Source organism: Bombus pyrosoma, linkage group LG2 (assembly GCF_014825855.1).
Source record: "Bombus pyrosoma isolate SC7728 linkage group LG2, ASM1482585v1, whole genome shotgun sequence".
Classification (NCBI taxonomy): Eukaryota; Metazoa; Arthropoda; class Insecta; order Hymenoptera; family Apidae; genus Bombus; species Bombus pyrosoma.
The window spans coordinates 13412827-13433620 of record NC_057771.1 but is presented as its reverse complement, the minus strand read 5'-3'; the positions used below and the strand labels follow the sequence as shown (position 1 = coordinate 13433620).

Genomic DNA, 20794 nt, shown 5'->3' with positions numbered 1-20794 from the left:
CGTCGTCGTCGTTTCTCGTATCACGTACTTATACAGATTCAGTCATATACGTATGAAGAAACACATACACGCACATACATATACACACATTGGCGCAGACACGTAGATAGAGTTCAGACAAGGTACATAGGTATATGCAAGTACGTGCGAGCACGGAGATTGCTCCGGGGCTTTCGGGGTTGAGCATATTGAATAACTCGCTCGCTGGACCGCGAAAATATACCGCGAGGCTGCTAGTATGCGGATCGACGTTCCTGAAAGGACCTTGCAGGATCCTCGGGGCGGGCACTGTATCCTGTCTACAGTGTCTACCTAACCCACCCTGAGCGAAATGACGACGACTATACCCAACGTTGGAGGAGACGTGGACGCCTGTATTACCTCCGTGCCCGATGCTGAAAATGCATCACTAAGGGAATTTCGCGTTGCGATAGCATTGTACCGACGAAACGATCGCACGTGTGTGTGTGTGTATGTATACATATACATATACATATACATATATACACACACAACATACGTATATACGTGAACGCAACAAGATCATCTTTTCGCGTTCCCTTTTACCCCGTACACTGGCAAAATCCTGTTAGGAATAACGTGTTTTAATCGTTTCTCCGATTCGAGGAACTAAATCTAAAATCGATGATGGATTCTTGTGGTATTTTAGATCGTGGATCTGTTTTGTATGGTTATTGGCTGTTTCAAGAGGGTTTACGGGTAATTCTTGCGGTGAAAAATGTTGCGCTCGGATGTTTCGAGCGCCAGTGAATGACAAATGGGAATGGGGGCAGAGGGAGAAAAAAAAAGAGAGGAAGGGATAACTGCGATATAGAAGTATTTTGTACGGACGTCGAGTTCAATACACGAATCGATGTTTTTTAGCGAAGCAGTCGAAGCTTTTGGTACGCGTCGGGCCAGGATGTGGGTACGTAAGGGAAGAGGAGGAGGATTCGTCCGGGGGATTCGCAGGATTACGTGCAGGAAAAATGTGGCTCCAGGCCAGAAACGGAATGTCGTTACGCTGGGGTAACGATAGGTACGGGTAAGGCCATTGTCGAATAACCTGACTAGAATACACAGCTTCTATCGGCGGAAAAGTAAAGAGAAATGGTCATCCGGGCATTTACTATCTTCGGAGGTCATTGCTTTGCAAATTCATAACGAATCAAAGATCTTCTTTCTGTTTCCTAAGCTCTTTCCTGTCGTTAATTAAAGTAATTTCATGTCGTTGAACTCTTTCGATTTAACAACGGAAACAAACAAATTGCATTTCCAATCATCTTCAAACGTTTGTTGAATATTCAACGTTGTTGTATGAATGGTTTTATGTTACAAACTATCAGAGACTAGTTGCTACGAAAATGACGTGGAAGTTTGAAATTTAAAATGAGAAATAAAAATTCTATCGTTTGAAAGTCGATGTCTGAAGTTTCAAAACTCGATATTTCAAACACGAAATTTGAAATTTGAAAAAACCTTACTACAGCCACTGATGCCAATTAATGCCGCAGAAATAACGTCTGACCTGCAATTACTTTCTCTACTTTGAAACGCAATACGCTCGAATAGCCGAGCGGTGTATGCACGTTGAACGTAATTTCGAGACTACTAATTGAACAAAAATCATCGCTATCGAATACCCGGAGAACGATGCAAGCGATTCGAAGACCGGGTATCCAAATGCAAATTCCAAAATTACTGGAATTCGTAGGAAGTTGAAGCTGTAAGGAAACGATCTGGATGCAGAGTAAAGACAGCGCAAGACCGAAACGTGTAATCTTTTTCCCGTTGTGCGGCCTCATCAAGATCAATTAGACCAGTATAGTCGGACGATCCTCGGTCGTTAACGATATATCAATTACAGCATAGACGTAGGTAATAACTATTAATGACTTCATTCAGGGCACAGTAATTACAGATGTCCGAGCACGACCAAGAATCTGGGTCGAGACGATTCTGAACTAGCGAATCTACTAGCTGTTGACATAGAAAAAAAAAAAGAAAGTACGAATTCGCGGTTCCATGTGCAAGTAAAATGATACGTTCGTTTGAAACAAACTTTTACCTTACATCACTGCGAATCTTCGAGTTTATTAAAAGTTTCTGGGGAAAAAAAAGAATTGAAAGAAGAGAGAACGCGTCTCTTACAGCGTGCTGCTCTTTAAAATGCTTTTTCCATCGTAAGACTTGAAGTAACTTGAAACATTAAACGTGTTTTCATTTTCTTCTTTGACTTTGAAGATGCGCGTATGTAAGAATGTCAAGATGCATGTTTGTACGCTTTCGTTACGCCGAAGGGGATTCAATTTTTCAAACATTTGAACCTTCATGCTGTCATAAAATACTTTAACACGTGCGAAGCATATGCAAACTTGCGTACACCAGGCAGACAAAGTTTGTAAATCGTTTTTCGAAGGACCTTTTTAAAGTCGTAAATCAAAGAGAAATTTAGGTCTGTCCTTCGAGGTTTCTGACGTCACAGATACAGAGAATTTTAGTTGAAGTTTCAGATACAGGCTATAGGAGAAAACCAACTTTAAGGTTCCTATAACGGAAACAATGTTGACACTATTCGATCACGACAAAATCGTACAATATTGCCACCAGGCGTTGCCCAAGACTATGGTGCTTCGAATCGGAACGACAGGTTGTGCAGCTGCTTTTTCTACGATCGACGCCCGAACATCGACCTCTTAGCGACGATCAGTCGTGACTAATCGAGATTGGAGCGGATTATCACGTTCCTTTCTTTTATTTTAGTAGCGGTAGAACAGTCGAAAGCGCCTCGACAGTTACGGCGCGGTTCTGCTTGGTAATCCGTTAGATGATCTGTCTGTATCAACCGTTGTATTATACGTCTCTCTTTATCTATCCTAGGACGCTAAAATTAAATTTTTAATTTCCTAAGAAAATTCTAGCTCGTAGAATAAAATAAACGAGCTTTATAACCGTTAATTTACGATTATTTAAATGTTGGCAAATAATTTAATTGGCGATAGAAATCGCCGGATGAAATATCCATTAATGATGCAAGAAGATGTTGAAAGATAGATCTGGTTATATCATTCGATAGCTCGTTTCATATCCTGTTTGAAACAGGAGAGCGCCACGAAATTGACTGGGACGGTGTTCAGAGTCGATTTGGGCAGGACTCGTCTATGCAGAGGACGTATCGTGGGACGAAAGGAGAGGAAAGCATCGACGAAATACAATTTGAAAGACGTAATTCGAAAATCGTTGTACGCCCGACGGCAGCGACCCTCCGTCGGACGTCAAAATGAAATTACGCGACCCTCGACGCGGGGACCTTGGGACCAGCACAAAGGCTCGTTTGCCGAGGACACAGCACAACAATCTGACTAAAGGGACCTAAACCACTAATCGTTTCGCGATTAACTTCCATTAAACGCTACTTAATGAACAAAACTTTCGCGTCCTGCAACTAACCGCAATCGTTCACGTATGAAAACACAACGTATAAGAATTTGTTAATCGACTTTCGATTTACTATAAAATAAACTTTCTCACTGGTTAGATTAAATTCCGTTAGGTTAAACATTGCACTCGTGATCGCGTGACTAATAATAGTAACGTCAAATAATATATATATATATATATATGTATATTATTCTCAATAAGCTTAAGATATTCTTCTTCGTTCTACGATTTATTAAAACAGTGTCTCTTAGAAACTTAAAAGGTAATTGCGTCGATCGAAGGAATTATTTCTCGTTCTATTAATAACTCGTTGTTCGTAGTTTCTTTAACTGAGAAACAATTAACCCAGGATGACAGTTGTTTCAATCAGCAAACGATGTATCGATAAATAAGAATATATTAAATGTACCTATTTTTCGCAGCAGCGGCCCGATCCCTTTGCCTTCTGTTCTTGAACCAATTTCCAACTTGGGTCGGCGTGAGCCCCGTGGCAGCAGCCAATTCCCTCTTTTTCCCGGGATTCGGATACGGATCCTGAAGATACCATTCTCTCAGCAACGATCTGGTCCTCTCCTTGAAGCAATGGGTTTTCTGTTCTCCGTCCCAGATCGTCCTCGGCAACGGAAATTTCTTTCGAACTCTATACTTATCCACTGGACCCAGTGGTCTTCCACGAAGCTTCTCAGCTTCTTGATAATGCGCCTCCAGCCACATCGCTTGAAGTTTACCATGAGAGTCCTTGGTGAACTTATGCCTCTCCAGTATGGCGTACAATTCTCTATAGTGGCCCGAATGAAACGCGACAATCGCTCTAGCTCTCAGTACGGCCTCGCTTTGATTCAACTCCTGAATGTTTGGATGAGCCACTGGCAGACTCCAGAGGAATCTCGCCAGTCTCTCGATATCGCCGCTTTCCTCGAGGGTCTCGCAAACGGTGGCAACCTGGCCGACGGTGAATGACAACGTTGGCAATGCAAAAACAGGAGCAGGTACAATTGGACCACTATTTGTGGGCGCTGTGGCACCGGTGCCCGCTGGTGCGACAGCCGACATCTCTTTTGGTTGCCCTTCTACGATCCACTTATTTCGTGTGCTTTAAACACTGGTAACCTTTTCAATACATCGATTCTGTCACATGTAACTGACAATTCCACTCGGTAACCTAAGAAACTCTCCGACTCAATTTGTGTTTACTTTTGGCGTTTTTCATCCTGTTGTCTCAACCGAATCTTACTTAACTTCTTAGCTGCTCGATCACTTCTATAGAACTCTCGACCATCAAGGTAGAACTCACTTCACGAATAGTTTGCACTGAATATACTGTTACAAACGATTGGACACAAAATGTTCACCAGTTTCTAATGACACGAGGGGTGCTGGTTTTTTCTATGTTTCTGCAACGAAGAACGATATATGATTTACGCAATACGGTTCGGCGAGAAATACGGGTTTTCCCTTTCCAGAAATACGAAGCTTTCGCAGGAAAGTTTCGGGTAACATTCAGGGACGGTCGTTTCGCAACGAATGAACCATTGGTTGCTGTCCGCTGCTTCGTCTCTCGCTGACTGAATCTCACCCCCGAGCGCTATCCGTCAGATGAACCCCGGTGCAAGTAACATTCTCCAAGTAGATATCCTACGGGGTCACATCGGACGCAATAGCACACGTTGACGTTCTTCTCAGCCGTGGGGATATCACGCGAGGCCGCTGTTGCCTGGATCGTATCGTATAGCAAACTGGTTTCGTTTACAAGCCGGCATCTCGGCACCGGCCCTACCCAGCATGATACGTTTGTACGCGCCCGTTACAACCGGGTAGTCCCGCCGACTCTTGCGACCTACCTCTACATCTCTCTTTCGCTTCCTCCCTCTTTCTCTCTTTCCTACTTGCACTCTCGTGTCCTCGTCCTTTCTCCCTGTCCCCTGGTTCGAAACACCAACAGAGGGGTAGCTGGAGAAAAAGAGACAGCTATACTGGTGCTCGGGGGGCCAATGTACAAGCCACGCCCATCAGCCAAACTGGGATTGGCCGGATCCCATCCACGTTACCATGGTAACCTTTCTTCGTCCTTCCGTAACCAGCGTCCGTGTTCACGTGTGTGTCCGTTTAATTATCCCTTCCACGTGGTATCCAGCACCACACCGTTCGCACCCCACCAAAACCTTTCCGCAATCCACATCGCCCCCCACTCTCTGTCTATTCCTTCGATCATCCCCTTCGCTCCTCGTGCCGTAACCCATACCCCTGCCAACGATCCGCGAGTGCTCCCGCCAGAGACGTCCCTCGTGTCCCCTTACCTCTCGCGCGAACTATAAAGCGAGAGAGACGAGGGAACACGGACAGAGAGAGCACGATCGATTCGCCGAGCAGAAAGTGGGACGGAGAGTATGGAAAAGTGGGGTGGAAGCAAGGACGCGGGGAACGAAGGCATGATCCCCACATTCAACTGCTGCCGTTCCTGCTGCCGTTCCGTACCTTCTGTTGCTCCTGCTGCCGTGATCTCTCGACGAACTGCTTTCGAGATCAGACTCGCCGCTCTCGTTCTCGTGCAACATCCACGACTCCTAAGGTCCATCGGCTTTTCGCCTCTCTGTTTCTCTGTCACTATGTTCTGCTCGCGCCATCACTTTCTCGCGATTCTCGTCTCGACGTTTGGCATCGTTCTATAAAAATCTCTGCTTTCTAGAGAACACTCTTTTCATTTTCGTTTCACGTTTCGGAAACATGGGATTCGTGCATGTGCTTCTCAGGGATGTTTCAATCGCGTCTTCGCTATAAATTATGTTCGTTTTATCGCTGATATATTCGAAGCTCGATTTTAATAGGACTTTTATCGCCGTTAAGAACTTTCCGCAATTATCGATGATTTTTCCGTGGTTAAATTACACGTTCGTAGTTTCGATGGATCGAAATGTCGTTTCTTTGTTGGCGCATCCAACGAAAAGAGGACGTTGAACCTACGGACTCTTGCGCCATTTTTCATTCGTCGCGACTTCGACAGAATTTCACGGCGCCGATATCGGGGCAATACGGATAGAAGCCCTTTATCGACACGCGACTAGATTTCATTTCTCGTCAAGACGACAGGTGCACGCGTATCGAGAAGCCGAGGACGCGCGACGGCGCCGAAGGCGTCTCCGTTTTATCGAACGCACAGCCGCCGCAGCAGCTTCAGTCTCGTGATAAATATTCTGATTTGTAACTCTGACGTATCCAGGCCGACGTGTCTACTTTCCTACCTTCACGATATTGGTCGTCAGCCTTTTTACCAACTTTTTCACCATACTTCACCTCTTCTTACCTTCAAACAACTTACATACCATTCCATGTAGCAACCCTTAACACCGACTTAGACGAATTGATAGAATAACCTGGCAAAATCTCCTCGCAAAATCTACCTAATATTTCCACGAATTATTGTAAATATTATTCAGACACCAAGGGGAAAGAGCGATCGGCCGAAAGTATACCGAGACCAGGGTTCGGGAACGTGTCAATTTTTTGATATTAAACGTCGCTTTACGGCCAAAGAATGGTATTTTGATACGAGTTGTTGAAAATGAAAACGATCTGCGATATCTTTGGTTCGAAGATGCAGATCTCCCAGAAACCATCCGCAAGTTATTATTATAAATTTGAATGTCTTCGATATTTTAACTTTACGTCGATTTGCGTTTACGAGGAGGTTGAAACGGCAGTTTGCAAAACCGAATAAAAAGATAATTTTCACAAACGCGTGCAACGATATACTTGAATTTTAAATCTAGTTCTTTTCTCGTAAGAAATAAAACACGTGACTTATCGTCTACTTATCTCTCCCGTAGTCTTGGCATTTATTTTCGGATAAGTTTCTTGGATATCGCGTCACTCGAACGAAATGGAAGGAAATATAATCTCGAGCGTCGATGATGCCGTCGATTGGTCTCGTTTTGCAATCGTTCGTTCCGTTATACGACCGATACCAGACCGATTGGCCCTAGTTAAATCGTATTACGGAAGAAGCTGGATTACCAGTTTTTCGAAAGACATCCTTCTCGTCGTAATTCCCTGCGTTCTTCCGATTAAGAGCTACCATCCATCCGTTTGCGTCACCTCACAAGTAGTAAAGTAAATGGAAACAGATAGACTTTAACAGTTATTGCTTGAAAGTAACGCAAGTGCGCGCGCGTACGATGGACTAGTGTTAATCATCAAAATTTCAATTACCATGCTAAACATTAAATCGCTCAACATTAAACCCGGATAATAACTTAATTTTGTTATCAAAGGAATATCGGGAAGTTATCACTTTCGCAACATTCATTTGCATATTTTAATTCTCATACATTTCGCACATTATTTTGCTCTCGATTTCAAGAGGTAGTTACGTTAAATGCTGTTATCTTCCGCTAATTTACATAAATGAGATATCTCGTTTCTTTTAACAAATTATATATTGTATACATTATCTTTGATCCCAATTAGTCTACCTGGTAATGAAAGATCAGTTTTTCGTTTGCTTTTAGTCATTAATATGTAATCTCATATACATTAAGCTTTATATATATTTACTCTCTAAGGTTTAATGAATTTTATTAATACATGTGCTAGCCATATGTTATGACAGCAAATATGTCAGTAAATAGGTGAATCCAAGATGTTTACTCATTTAAGACGACTATTGAATTTTTCTATCTCAAACGAACGTCAAATTAGGCGCAATGTCAAATGGTTCCCTCATTTCATGCTGAAACTTGTGGTCAGCGATAGGGAAGTATCATAGGTTGTATCAATAAACTTATTGAAAAATGCAACGAGATTAAACATACAAGATTTTTATTATGCGCATATAATATCTGGGATATCCTAACGTATACGTTACCTGCCATCTGATAATGTATATAATACCTGCAGTCTAGAAATATCTATATATATTAAATGCGTTATTGTTATATTCACAGAAAACTATGTATAAAGAGTATTACCGACCTTGACTATTTATAACTGAAATATCAATTATCCGACTTATAACAAACAATTGAGAGAACAATTGCAATTTTTCAGAAATTTACAATAGAGACAGAATTCCGGTCGAAGATGTTGAAAATCAGGTGTAATGTGCCTAGAATATGATATATTTCAATCCAAAATATATGTTTCTCCCGTGCGTCATAGAATATTTGGAAAATCACAATTCCTGGGTTTTCCCCAGAGGTCTTAACAGTATAATAGATGTCCACCAGTGGACATGTAATAAAAGACCCAATGAGAAAGCAGCAACAGTCCCTGCTGAAATTACCATTCGGATCCCTGCTGAAACTACCAACTGACCGCCAAAATCTAGACACGGTAGACACTTACTTACCGAACTTAGGGCTCAATTATCCTACTGCTGGTGGCACCATTCTTTGCTTGTACTTTCCTTGCCTGTACTACGAGTATTAACGCTGGACAATTTCACATTTTCTCTGTTCCTGCACGTATAACTCCAGTAAAAAACATCTGACCACTTTCATATCTTTAAACAAAATGTATAGTTGAAGTTGTAGACGCAAGTTAAGATACGGATTATAGAAATAATTTATTTTCTTCTCAGCAAATTTTATCGGCTATGAATCGATGGATAGACGTAATCTATTTTAAACGGACTTATAAATGGAAAATATCGGTTGTATAAGTAATTATGAACGCTCGCACCTGTACGATTACTATATGTATTAACTCTTTCTGGTGGCTACTGATAAACGTTAATCGCTTTATTCCAACTACAGACCTCACGGACTTTGCACAGCTGCTAAATTCTAATCGTCGGCGTTTGTTTCGGACGGATGCAATTCTATTTAATTAAACGCGCATTGATAAATATATCAGTGATTAATATAAATGCGTTTGCGTGCGACGTGAATGCACGATTCAAATTGATATTGGAACAGAGAATATTTTTGATAAATAGACAGATGCGTATCGATAGGGATCCTCTATAGTTGCCAGAAAATTGTTGGTAATTTCGGTTAATGGACGAGGTTATGCGATCCTGATCGTGACTCTCTAAGCGAGTTTAGTACGGTGCGGATTCTTCGTTGACCTTCACCTGTCTTTAATCTTCGTGAATGGTGAGCAATTAATCGTCCCGTCTAATGGATAAATTCCTCTGATTGCACGCATTAGTAGGCACGAACGAACAGATACGTGTTTGTAGAGTTGCATAGGCGACGGTGGAATACGCGTATTGCATAATGCGATAACGCACAATTGTTTGCAGATAGTTCTCGCAAACCTTGTCAATAAATACACGTAATCGGCCAATGCGCGAGTGTATTATTAAAATCAATTAGTTTCTTTAATTACGATGTTCTTTCAAACTTTCTTAAATTGTTGCACATTGTTTCATAAATTTCGGATAGGACGTATCAACGAGTAGATTGCAGATGTATTTATTAATTCATGGGAAATTTAAAGATGATAAGATACCAAAATACAAAGTTCTGTTATAAAGTGGATGAAAGAGGTTTTCGATCAAGTTTCATTTCCCCGGTAGCGTTCGTAAAAATATTCGAAAATTTTCCTAAACATTCGCAGCTTATTAATCAACTATAACGCAATTACTCTGCCCTGTAAACGTATAGATACGTTTTACTTATTCCATAGCTACACGCAATCATTTCTCCAGTTTCAAATCGATGTAAAAGGACAGCGAACAAATTGTTGCAATTTTATTTTTCCGTAAGGAGACAAACGCCAAACTTCAGAGAATTAATAGTGAGTTGTATAAATTAAAATCCAAAATTCCCAGCAGCTCGTACAAGTCATCGGTGTTTTACGTCGACTACGCGAAATTTCATTCTTAATTATGTACTAAGGAACGTGACGGATAAACGCGTTTAACGATGACCATGCGCCACGATTGAATGATGAATTACATTTGCCGTCGAATATAATAGAATATCGGGGTGGGAAATGTCTCGCAGATAAATGTCGCGATAACGACAGGCAGGCCGTGAGTATTACACCGTTCCATCATCCAACCTCCGATTACGCGGATCGATCTATCGGCCGCTGGTGTCCGTTTGTTTGCTGACCTTCCTAGACAAATGATTTCGTCGCACGACAACCATTTTACCATTTTCTTTTCCCATCTGCTTCTTCTTTTCTTCGCTGGTGCACCACGCGTCTACAGAAGTACTAGGATATCTGCTGATCTCTATAATACCGTGATAATTGATTCAGATGATGAAAGAAGGGATCGGAGGTCTATGATTTTACACTGGTGCAGGATAATGATCGAAAGTACACGATGAAAGTTTGAAGAAATTACGTGCAAGAGCCGCAGAATTAACAATTAGCCATTCGCCTTTGCAATCGCGTCAAATTTTCAAACAAAACTGAAACAGATGAAAAGGGAAATTCAGAGAAGAATCAAACTTGTGGAATGATTTATAACACACATAGGGCTGCATATAAACTTCGTAATACGAATATTAAAACTGATTAAAGCTGCGTTCCAGATACGTCACGGACACGCATAAAGAAAATTAACATAATGCTATTGCCTCCGTATAATTGATCAGATTGGTATTATAATACTCGAAATATACATAAATGCTTTCGCCCAAAGTTTCATACGAAATGTTATAACGATAAGCTTCAACGTTAAAACTACCAAGCTTAGACACTTTGTGTTTTTACAATTCACTAACAACACGCGAGACTTTGGAAAAAATTAACTGTTACTAACAGAAACGTTTATTCCTATCGCGATTACCTCATCGATCCTCGTCATCCATATACGATATATTTAAGTACAGTTAAATAATTGATAATATCTCATTGTCGATAATTTCCTAATAATTTTACAGCTCTATTCTTTATTGTATACTTTAGCTTACGCGTATGTTCTAATACTTAGGAACGGCGGTGTATGTCCCAACTTGTTCCAGTTTCCAAAGCAATTGCTCGTTCGTTGCTTCCAACAACCTTCCATCTTTTCGACCACGTTCCTCAAACTCGACGGGGGAAATCTCTCACTCGACGAGAGGGCGAGAGAGAAATATTCGCTCCTCTTATCACGCGTTCTCCGCTCGTACCGGTAACAAGGCGTCATCTCGCGTGTACCGGGCCCCCGTACAAAGGTTCTTTCATTGAATTCCATCGGGCACCGCTATTACTTTCCGCGATGAGAACTGTCAAGCGGGACTCGTTACCGAGGGTAGATTAATCACGGTCTAGAAACCAAAGAAAGGAAAACGTCGGACGGCGTTCGCCGCCGCGTATCGCCCGGATACATTGTGTCCGCGCTCGCGACACGCATAATGAATTACGCACACGCCGCACCCGATGTCTCTACGGATTAGAATATCGAGCATGCGAGGACGTTCCGCTGATTCGACGTTGTGGGCATGCACAAGATATAAGAGAAACGAATGTTGATTTTTCCAGGACTGAATTTTTGTTGATTCGTTGATTCGAAATGAGGATTTTCAACGTTATCTTGATGATAGAATTTCAAGCGGAGGAAGAAGAAGTTGGCGTGTTAATTATTGATGGGAATTTATTGAACTTTGTAATACGTTCGAGTATATCTTTCTTTTAACCTTTCTTTTAATATTTCGAAATTACATGGTCGTATTTACTGCATCTGATAAAAATGACTTTAAGTGTATCGTTATATCGTGAGCGAAGTATCATTTCGATTAACATACGTTTTAATAGAAAATTCCGTTCGAACGTTGAAACGCATCGAACGAGCTGCAAGAAAAATTTGCAAATTTAGAATAAAATGTCTCATTTTATGTACTTAACTAATTTTTGTCTCAGATGCGAGTTGATTCTTCCAGAAACGATAGAATACCGAGGCAGACCCGAAATCATCGTTTGGACAATTTTAACAGTTCCGATGTGGCGTAATATTCTTTTCGCGATTTATACTTAGAAGATCACCCCTGTACAAACCGTATCTGCGCTTTATAATCGAATACTCAAGGATTACGCGTTTGGTAACGTTTAAAAGCTAACAAGGCACCGCTGCAAACGCGCACGGGATTACTCTGTATGTATTACACAGTCGAATAAAACGTTCCTGTTTGTCCCAGGATTAAATCGTGCAAATCACTCGTCGAAACGATTCCATCGAACGCAAGCACAGTTCTATCCGAACGTACGAGGAGTTTTCGTGCACGACACCAGCCTAACGGTGTTGGTTGCTGGTACAGAGAAATGGGGAGCGTTACACATATCGTTGTGGAATAATCCTCTTCTGGTTGTGCGGGCTATAGGGTGCCTAATATGGAGGCTTTATTATTTAACGACGTGCTAATGGGGCGTTGCTCGGCCCAGCCTCTGTATTATTCCGCAATCTTGCGTGCGAGTGTATTTCGGAACTGGGGTCCAATCAGATTCCTATCCATTAAAATCTTCTTTACAGTTGATCGTACGTATTACAAATTCATCTTCTTCCAATTCTACATCCTTTGGAATATTCTTCTAAGCCTCGCCCATTTGGTATTTCCTCGACAAAGTATATATGTACTTGAAAGCTTAACTTCGTGTCCATCGTCATCAGTCAACAAAATTATCCTTAAGACGAAAGAAGGATTGAGAATGTAGAGTAAGTAGAGAACAAAATTGCAGGAAAACCCAATCGTTGAATGGTGCGTTTTGGAAGGAAAATTCAGGGATTCGATTATTCTCCGTGCAATACTTCGATGCTTGTGCTGTAGCTTGGTTTTCTACCGTTCTCTTAACTCTGTTGTTCGACTTTTCTGCATTCGTTTAAGCCATCCGAATTCAGAAGAATGTGTTGTACAGATGTGGTTGGTTTTCGCCGGTGCAGACACGTACACACGTTTCGTCGAAGATGTAATGTGTAATTTTGGAGTATTAAAATCTTCTTTATAAGAATATCGAACGTATCTGGAAGTTATCTTTCATCGACTTGTTTCAACACCATTTCGTTTTACGATATTCATCGTCGTCGCTCATTTACCATTTCCTCGACGATATATTCCGAAGTTTAACTTCTTCTTATCTATTACGATCAGCTAACAGAAGCGTCCGAAAGATGAAAGTAGGTGGGCAGAGCGGCAGACTAGGAAAATGCAGCAAGAGAAGTCGAGAAGTCGATTTTTGGGTAGGTCGTTGTCGAGAATCTGCGAGTGGCGCCCGGGATGTCCCTTCTCGCGCTATGTTTACAGAGGAAACTTGGAAAGCCGGGGATGAAATTTGAGGTTTGTAACGGCCGCGACGCGACCGAGGGGTTAGACGTAGACGGTGAAGGAAAAGCTGGCGTGGATCGGCGCGGAATTCGTTCCAAAGTCTTGACAGGACTCATCTGCGCGATGGCGCCACGGCCATTTGTTTGTTTTACTTTTCTGGGCAGGCTGCCTTCTAACCCGGCCCTCCATCGACTCTAACCGTGAGTTAATGAGGTCGTTAACGAGACTTCCACTAATTCCACTATCTTAGCCGGGAAGCTGTGCCGCGCCTTCTTTCTGCCAGATAATATCGTACCTCGTTGGAATCCATGCTGGTTTTGTTTCCCTTGTTTCGTTCGACCAGCCACCTCGTAGCGGGCCTTCAATCGACGTCTCGTACGACCCTCTTTCTTTCCCGCCGACGTTTAACGTGTCCTTTATTTTTCAATTATTACTTCGTTTAAAATAAAGCAATTAAACGGACGTTGTCTTTTTTATTTTATTTCTCGATCTTTCCGTTTCTGATGGACTTGTAGCGGCACATGAGCTAGAGGATAATTTAAATCATGTTGTTGTTTTGCTTCGGAGTAGCAATATCGTAAGAATACACATAGTATAATAATAAATAAACTCCGGGCAAAACAATGTCGCCGCTACGTGCAACCGTCAAACGAAGACGAATTTGAATTTTCCGGCTCTCCAGTGAAATAAACGGACGCGATCGTAAGCAAGTCAGTATCTATGAGTATCTACCGAGTGTCTATCAGTTATTAAGGAGTTTATTAGCGATCTTATTTTGCGACTTATACACTGTCTTAGCGAATCCGTTAGAACGCTATCTGTACTTATTTATTTAACATTTTAAATATACTTGACGGTTTCAACAACGAGCAATCTCGTTTAATAAATCTCACGATCAATCATCCTCTCTCTACACAAGTCCTCGACAGACTCAATGTTTCTCGCGACTGCTTTAGGATTTCGCTTCGTTCGATTCTTGCAGCCGCTATGTTATATTATTAAACTGTTTGAAATTTTTCGCATCACGGCGCGATAGGAAAAGTAAAATTACACGAGCTACTGAATTATATCGTACTATAAAGTAATGAAAATAGCCGCGATAGTATTAACGGTCGCGCATAATTAATCGTTACGCGGCTCTGTCTTACGGATTACCCGCGATTCATTTTTGAAATGGAGCGACGTGCAGCCCGACTCCGTCGTCAAACTTTAAAGCGACGCACGTCGTAGAAAATATATCCCGGTGCAAACAGGATTTATTAAAAAATTGCTTTTCCGCGGAATCCTGTTTGCGCGTTCATCTGGCCGACGCGCTTTTTCCTTCGCGCTGGAAAAAACCTCATCGTTCACCGTTATATCCGAAATACGGAAGACTCGTAGCGACAGGCTTTTTCAACGCGCCACCCCTTTTCTTTTTTCCTCTTTTTCCTTTCAAATATATACCAAAAGAGAGAGAGAGAGAGAGAGAGAGAGAGAGAGAGAAACAGGGAGAAAGGACGAGAGAGAAAGAGAGCTTACCGTGCGCCGATTAAACGTTCCACGCTTTTTTTCATTCCACCTTCGACTCTTCCTCGCCCACTGATTCCCTCCTTTCCTTTTACGTTTCTGTTTTTTAAACCCTCTCCCCCCTCCCTATCCCTCTCCGACGATCGTCATTTTATATTCTTTACGTCTACCTTCGCCCGCTCTTCTATTCCACCTTTTATTTTCTTTCTCGATTTTATCCCCTTATCGCGGTCCTCTCGATTCCTCTCTTCGCTTCCACCTCTCTATCCTCTCGATTTTTATTCCCACACTCTTCCATTATCTTTTTGCCCCCGTACGCACCCCTACCCCTTCCACCAGCCTCTCTCTCTCTCTCTCTCTCTCTCCCCGCTTGTCGGCTCGTTCTCTTCCGTCTCTATCCCTCTATCTTCGTGTCCGTCTCTTTTCACCAGCCGCGTCCTCTCATTATTACGCTTTTTCGTGCTCTCCCCGGCAACTCATTACTATTTTTCGCACGGTTCGCTACGCGTGCCGTTGCTCGAGCGACCGATAAATTTTGCCGCGATATTGCGTTTGGCATTATCGCAATCATGAGCACCAAGTACCTTCCTTGCCGCCCTTCCCGCGTTTGCTAGTCCGTGTCTGCCAGCCCGCGTCGTGTCGCGCCGCGCGTGTAAATACGCGTCTGTATTTCTACGTGTTACGCGTGCATACATACGTGTGCATGTGTTCACGTGTATACGTACAGGTGCGTGTGCCATGCACGTTGTCCCGAATTTACATCGCGCTTTTAACATCGGTCGCCTCCGCCATAATTTCCCCGTTGGTACCCAAAGCTGGCCGACCGGAACGCGCGGCTCATTACGTTTTATCCCATGCACTGACACTCGAATTTCGGCCGAAATATGTACAAAGAACGTGGCCTGACGCGGCCATAATTCGCCGACGTGACGGTGATTTTACATTCGCCGGAAAATTGACGGCGCCGATGATTATCGCCGGCCAATCTCCCGTCCCTTCATTCCGCGTGTTGTTGCCCCGCGTGTTTTTTCCACCCCTCCTTCTCTAACCCGCCATTCTCCATCCCTCTTCCTTTTTTCCTTCCTCTTCGCGTATTTTTCTTTTTTTTTTTTTACAGACATACTTTTTTACACGATGCACTCGATTTTTCATTTCAACGAAAATCCTTTCGTTGCCGCGAGTATTAATGAGATCGACGGACTGAGAGATTCCGTGTTTATAGGGGGATTATCCTTCGTTCCGTTTCATTCGTTGTAATTAATGCAATCGTAGGATCGATCGATAAAACGAATATCCAACGCCAACGTTAAATCGTCGTCGTAGGAAAGAAATCTTCTTCCCACGGATTGTTTTCATAAAACGAGAGAAATACGTCGAAACACCTTCCTCTGTTACAATACAAATCAGCCAACAAGAATATAGATATATATACCGGTGTTTGTTATTTCAATTGGAAAATTTGTCCGCGCGTCGCCTGTCGTCTGCAACGTTCCCGTACGTGTGTTTTCGTACGTTGGCTTTTTTATCGGCATAAAAACCACCAAGGAAACGAAAACGATAGAAAGAGACGTGAAACGAGGAAAGAAAAAAAATATACGTTCGCGACTAAATGCACTCGTGAGAAGGTCTATTCCTGATGCGTTCAAGGGTGGCACTCGTCACTCGGTAGAGACGTCAGGTCGGCGAGTGCAACGGCGCCACGAGGCAAGAAGACGATGAAGGAGCGCAGGAAGTGGCCGGGAACTCGATCTCGCCCCGGGCAAATACGTTTGCCTCGGGGCTGTTTGTTATGTTACATCTTTGCTTGGCGAACGGGGTGGCCTTTTAAAACGTCTCGTTGTCACTTCGTGTGGCGCTAGCACGAGAACCTTGTCGACGACGACGACAACGTCGACTCGTTTCCCTTGGTAATGCGAAAAGGGGCCTGTCTAATCTTCGAAAAATCCGCGAGCTTTTACGCGGTTCGTTCTTCTGCCCGTTTATCTCGAGGTATAACAACGAGCTGAAATTAAACGTTACACTCGGTCTTCGTTGCCGCGAGCCACCTCCTTCGTTTCGAAGGTTACCTGCCGCTTAAACGCCAACGAGATTTTTGCACCGGTGCGACGCTCTCTGCAAAGTGGCAATAAAGCTGTCGCGCGTATACAACGCAGGGTAAATAGAGGACTGGCACAATGACCAAGAAAAATCGAGCTACCAGACCTTTGACCTTCTCGTGTGAAAGTTCTTTTCAGTGCTTTAAAGTTATCGTTGATCTTGGTAAATGTTCCTCGATAAGAGAAATGTTAGTTAAATGTCGCTATTTGTAACGCAGTACGAATCCAGATAGTTTCCATCATTTAACAAGTCGTAAATGTGAACTTACGTACGTATTCGAACACGAAACTATCAAAAATTTTCATAAGATGAAAAGCTACATCGGAAGGCGTTAAATCAATATACTTGGTAATAAACATATTACGTTGTAAATTTTACCTTTTATTACGTGAAATAAAACGCATTCTAACTATAAGACAGTAAAATATATTTCAACTTACTTTTTCCTTCGCATATTAATTATTAAATTTCCCATCGATAATGAGAATAAGTTTCGGTGAACCTGTGCTATTAAACCATTTCGCCTTATTAAAAGTATTAGCGATGTCCAAGAAGACAGTGTCACACGAACGATCCATATTATTCTGCAACAATTTCGTTAAGATACTCGCTCGTTACATTATCACGTTATAGTACTTGATCGATGAATGAACGAAAAGCGTATTATTCGACAATAAATAAAAAATATTTCCTTATCTGAGCACTTCATTTGTCATCCATAAACAAAAGCCAAGAGAAAAACGTAGAGTTTCGAAAGGAAAAAGAATGTCTCAAGACTATTGAAGTCTCTGGCAGAGTGATCCAAAAATCAGAGCCTGAAATCGACGAAAATGCCGTAAGAAGTCACAGGATAATAGCAGCAAAGCAATAGAGTGGTGGAAAAGTTTTCTTACTGAACTATTCGAGCTACCAACTATAAGTTGTTATTAATAAGTCTTACATTAACTACACGCGACAAAAGCCAGGTTCCAATAGGTTCTGGGAAATTTTACAGAGCCCGGATAGGTCGTCGTTTAAGGGCTTAGCAGTTAGTTGGGTCTCTGTACGACAATAAAATCGAACGTGTACCAGTCGTACATAAGTCGTCACGGACAAGCGACGGCACATCTGGAAGTAATTACAGAGGATACTGACCCAACGCTCAGGTGTAAGATCCTTAAGATGGAAATAGAAACTCGAGGCTGCAAGGTAGAGCTACACGTGGTATCGAACGTGACATTTCGTCAGGTAACGGGATTAGTGACCGATGCTTTTCGGTTTTCTGGTTTTCTTCTTCCTCACGGAAGAGGCAGAAGTCGCGATACAATCTTCGTCTTTCTTTACAGACGTTTCGAAACAGTGTGCCATCTGTAACCGTATGCCGAGACAAAATGTATTATTCACCTGAAAGAGATTGGTCGTTGCTGTTTTACATGCAACCTCAACACCAGTTTCGTCGTCCCATTACCTTCGTTTTGGTGTTCGACACGTTCGTTCCGCTCTTTGGAGAAAAAGTGGCGTGTCAACCTGTTGTGATCCAAGTCGTTCTTTACCTTGACTGTTTTATATTAGGTCGGTAAATATTATATACTTAAATATTATACACTTTTGAAAGCTATTTATAGCGCGAGTGTATTTCCCTGATTGGTCACCTATGTGCTTACACTGGTTGCAAAAAGCTGTAGTTACCTGCTTTAACAAAACAACGACGTAAATCTCACATCACGACAGCTTTTATTAAGTCTCATCGACATTTAGGTAATTTATTCTTTTTCTATCGTTTCCCGCAAGAATCATCTGGAAGAAACTGAGGAATCCGAAGACGATGCAATCTTCAAAGTTTCGTATTATCCGAAGCGTTTTGCATTGTATCGTAACATCGCGTTTTCCGAAATTTTAATACGAAAAGCAGGAAAGCGTAAGTAGTCAGGCATCGTGATAACAGTTAATCGAACTTTCAACCGATTAAGTGACGAATTAAACCTAAATACAATATTACATTATCATTTTCTATGGCTTTATTGTACGATTTATGAATATTAAGAGATCTTTCCATATTGTTGGATTACGTCGGGTGATCGAGGCTCTACCGTCTATCTTTGATCATCGTATTCACTCGTAACATGCAACGATGACTTCGTTGTCAGCGATTATGATATATTATAATCATCCACGCCGACGAAACAGTTCTGTAAGATTTATTGTCAAAAAACTAAAGTCGATAAAACTTTCTTTTAACAAATCCGTGTATTTGTCTATTTATAAATCCGATTATGTAAATACCTCTGGTAAGTTAGTTTAGATTTAAGAGCAGGAATTTTCTGTTATTTCCACGATAGAGAAATCGAAAGGTAGGAAAATGAAAATTTGACGTAGAACGATGAGTCGCGTCTCGACCAATTGCCATTCGATTCGCGTTGCGATATTATTTCGTGGCTGGAACGTGCCTCGGCCTGAATTGCCGCAGCTTCAGGCAGCCTCTCATCCCAGAGAAGTGCCCGTTGGGTATTTAAGAAGCATATTCCGTCCATTTGGCATTGTGCGCCGTCGAATGGACACTTTAGGGCGAGAGAGACTAACCGAGATCGAAGGATCAAGGTATTGATCGTAAGCGGCTTGTCCCGGTAGAGACTTTACCTTTGTGCTCGGAACCAGCTATTTGCTAGTCTCGTAAATTCACACCTTGGCATAATCGGAATATCCGGAAAAACTGGAGGCACTCGGCCATTAGATTTTTATACCATAAGACATTTATATCATAAGCGAGGCTCTGCCTCGTACATGAGGTTCGCAAAGGTACCAGCTACGTGAAGCATTGCGAGAAGCATCTTTCCAAAGTATTTTCGTATCGATGAAAAGTAGATTCGAAATAGCCGTATCTGTGTAATTTGAAATTTTTTTAACGGTTCTCTTTCGACAACTTTTCTCTGTATAATTGCAGTGTCGTATTGCTTGAAACAGTTAGAGGGGGTTTGCTGTCGCGAACGCTTCCATTGTATTCATTCAGCAAACAGAAACGTGAAAGCTTGGTCGGAAAACAGAAACAAAATTCAGGCATCGCAAATGAAATTTTATCGCCAACAAAACAAACAAATCTACTTTTATCAAGCCACGAGTGTGACTCGATATTGCAAGAGTTAAAAAAAGAAGAAAAAAGAAAAAAAGGAAAAAGGAACAGTATGCAGCGTCATCTAAAATCTCCGTAACTTCGTAACTTCCGTTATCGCTTCTACGTGAAATTAATATGTACGCGATATCGCGCTTCCTGCTCGAAGCTCCACGACCGTCATCCGGCCGATTTTTCCTCGTTATAAACTTGCTCCAGGGAAAAGCGCCATTTGTAACAGCAATAGGTAACCATGTAACCCCTGATTTGCCGTTTAAATCCGTGCTAGATCTCCGAGGGGCTTGGTAAAACGTGGCCATGGAAAAAGTCTGTTTTCTCTTCTATCATGGAGTTCGCGCGTAAATGCGTAACGTACGCGCTTAACACGCGCCTATGCACGCGTGTAAGTGCATGAGCTTCTCTCTCTCTCTCTCTCTCTCTTTCCCTTTCTCTCTCTCTTCTTCCCTCTTCTACG

The 20794-nt window shown here is 42.2% G+C and overlaps 1 protein-coding gene and 1 long non-coding RNA gene across 2 annotated transcripts in view; one reads left to right on the top strand and one right to left on the bottom strand.

The window, feature by feature from the left end:
• LOC122575462 (homeobox protein SIX3) overlaps nucleotides 1–5280 on the bottom strand; it is a 52684-nt gene extending 47404 nt beyond the window's left edge. Inside the window, exons 1-2 of the mRNA XM_043744434.1 lie at nucleotides 5018–5280; nucleotides 3851–4835 (exon numbers count right to left, since the gene is read on the bottom strand). Of these exons, the coding sequence (XP_043600369.1) occupies nucleotides 3851–4494 (644 nt within the window). The 5' untranslated portion in view covers nucleotides 4495–4835; nucleotides 5018–5280. The remainder of the gene's footprint in view (nucleotides 1–3850; nucleotides 4836–5017) is intronic.
• The window catches only part of LOC122575567, a 147606-nt gene that overhangs the window by 9340 nt on the left and 117472 nt on the right, over nucleotides 1–20794 (top strand). The window lies entirely within an intron of this gene.